This window comes from Trypanosoma cruzi, genomic scaffold, assembly GCF_000209065.1.
Source record: "Trypanosoma cruzi strain CL Brener 1047053517151 genomic scaffold, whole genome shotgun sequence".
Classification (NCBI taxonomy): Eukaryota; Euglenozoa; class Kinetoplastea; order Trypanosomatida; family Trypanosomatidae; genus Trypanosoma; species Trypanosoma cruzi.
The window spans coordinates 317,329-319,201 of NW_001849561.1; the positions used below are offsets into that span (position 1 = coordinate 317,329).

Below are 1,873 nucleotides of genomic sequence, written 5' to 3' on the forward strand. Positions count from 1 at the left end.
GCGGAAACACGCCACAGATGGACTTGGGTCCATCAATCAGCTAGCTGCCATGGCTCTGTCACCAAAGACGCCCGTGGGAACCGTGACGAGTGAGGAACTTCTGCACACGATGAGCAATTTTATAGATAGCGTTCTTCAGGCGGCGTTACAAGACATCGACAGTCCCAATGCCGTCTTTTACTTGAACCAGGCCTTTTCCGCCACGTGTTACGTGAGTCTGCCGATTCAATCAGCTTCCAAAGGCGCGAATTCTACGACGCCAACAGGATTCTCAACGACGATTACTGGCAATGGCACACACTCCGCAGCTGTGCGAAGGTTTCTTGCCCAGGTGTTTCTTCTTGCGGCTTTGATGTGCGTCAAGGTGTACCGTTTTCCTAATTTTCTTAACCCCACCTTTACGAAAGCTCGTGAACTTGCAGAGGGTGACAATCACCTCATGGTGCTTCTCTCAAAAGCGCAGCAGTCACTTGGGTCTTACTCTCCTCACTCTGTTGAGGTGGGCTGCCCAACACTTGGGGCATCGATACCCTCCTATGATATAGAAGATGGGATCCAGTTGAAGTCGATACTGACAAAGGAACCACTCGCTGGAGCGGTGCATGTTTTGGAGGACGGTGTCTCACTCATGGGGAAGAGTGAGGCGTTTCAGTGGATGTTATGTTGCGCCTTTTCACCCCTTGCGTCAGGGGCTCGGTTCTTACCCTTATAGAGACAAGCTTGAGAAATGCATGGCGGCAAAGGGGGGAGAGAAAAGTAAAATACACATGTATACATGAAAGAGAAGACCATGAAACTACAGGTACATAGAGAAAGAGACAGAGACAGAGAGAGAAAGAGAGAGAGATTGAAAAAGTTTTAATTGTACCTGGGTAATGAAATAGACAAATAGGTTCTTTGCAGTTGAAAGAAAACTTAGGGTTTAGTTGTAATTCTTTTTCCCTTTTTCTTTTTTTTTGTTGCTGTTTTTGGTTTTTGGTTGTTGTTTTCTCAAAATATGTATTTCACTGTGTATATATGCCATGGTTCTTCATTTGCCACCCTAATATATATATATATACATGTACCGAAAAGTACACCAAAGGGTTTTGATTAAACACAACGCGGGATGTGTAAAATAATAATAATTTTAGTGGATATTATATACATATATATATATATATATCTTTGTATGTATATATGTTGATAGATAGAGAGAGAGGTAGAGCGGACGAGAAGGGAAAGAAAAAAAAAAAAAAAAGAAAAAAAATGAATTGTAAAAGGAGAATGGGCAGTGAGTTATAGGGAAAGATAGAGGAATTTAAAAAAAAAAAATTTTTTTTTTTACAAAAGAAACCCCAAAAAGGAAATATCTGCAATGATCAATTTGAACTTTAGTCTATCTGTATGTGTTTGTGTGTATGTATGCAATGTATCCTCCTTTATATATATATATTTGTGTGTGTGTGTTGTTGTTTTCTTGTTGATAGAGACTGAGGGGGGGGGGGGGTGTGATTGATGTAACACGTCAGGTGGAGGGATGACCAACATGCAATTTAAATACCTTGAAAGAAAAAAAAAAGAAAAAAAAAGGTGGAAAAACACCGCGTTGAATGTTGCACACTTTTTGCTGTTGGTAGAATTGCCTGTTTGGGGGTTTATATAAATATATATACTTGTATTTATATTTGTGCATAGAGAGGGAGAGGGAGAAGTGAAGAGGAAAGTGAGGTGCCATTTTTTTTTTTTTTTTGGGGGGGTGGGTGGGTGGGGGGGTGTTTGTGTGCATGCTCTTCCTTTTTGCGCGGGGGTTCTTTTATTTTTATATATATTTTTTTTTCGTATTTCTGATGAGAGCGGGGAAAAAAGAGGGCGAGAAAAAGAAAAAATTTTC

The 1,873-nt window shown here is 40.5% G+C and overlaps 1 protein-coding gene across 1 annotated transcript, besides 8 other annotated features; it reads left to right on the top strand.

The window, feature by feature from the left end:
• On the top strand, positions 1-712 carry Tc00.1047053437349.10 (hypothetical protein, conserved; the record flags this gene model as incomplete). Its single annotated transcript, XM_797452.1, has 1 exon — positions 1-712. A coding segment is annotated over one exon (712 nt), but the record flags the coding sequence as incomplete, so codon positions are not given.
• Positions 1-1,873: a sequence feature (haploid, non-Esmeraldo-like haplotype).
• Positions 809-847: a microsatellite.
• Positions 927-989: a sequence feature (T-rich).
• Positions 1,141-1,181: a microsatellite.
• Positions 1,221-1,249: a microsatellite.
• Positions 1,298-1,326: a sequence feature (AT_rich).
• Positions 1,380-1,449: a microsatellite.
• Positions 1,794-1,819: a sequence feature (AT_rich).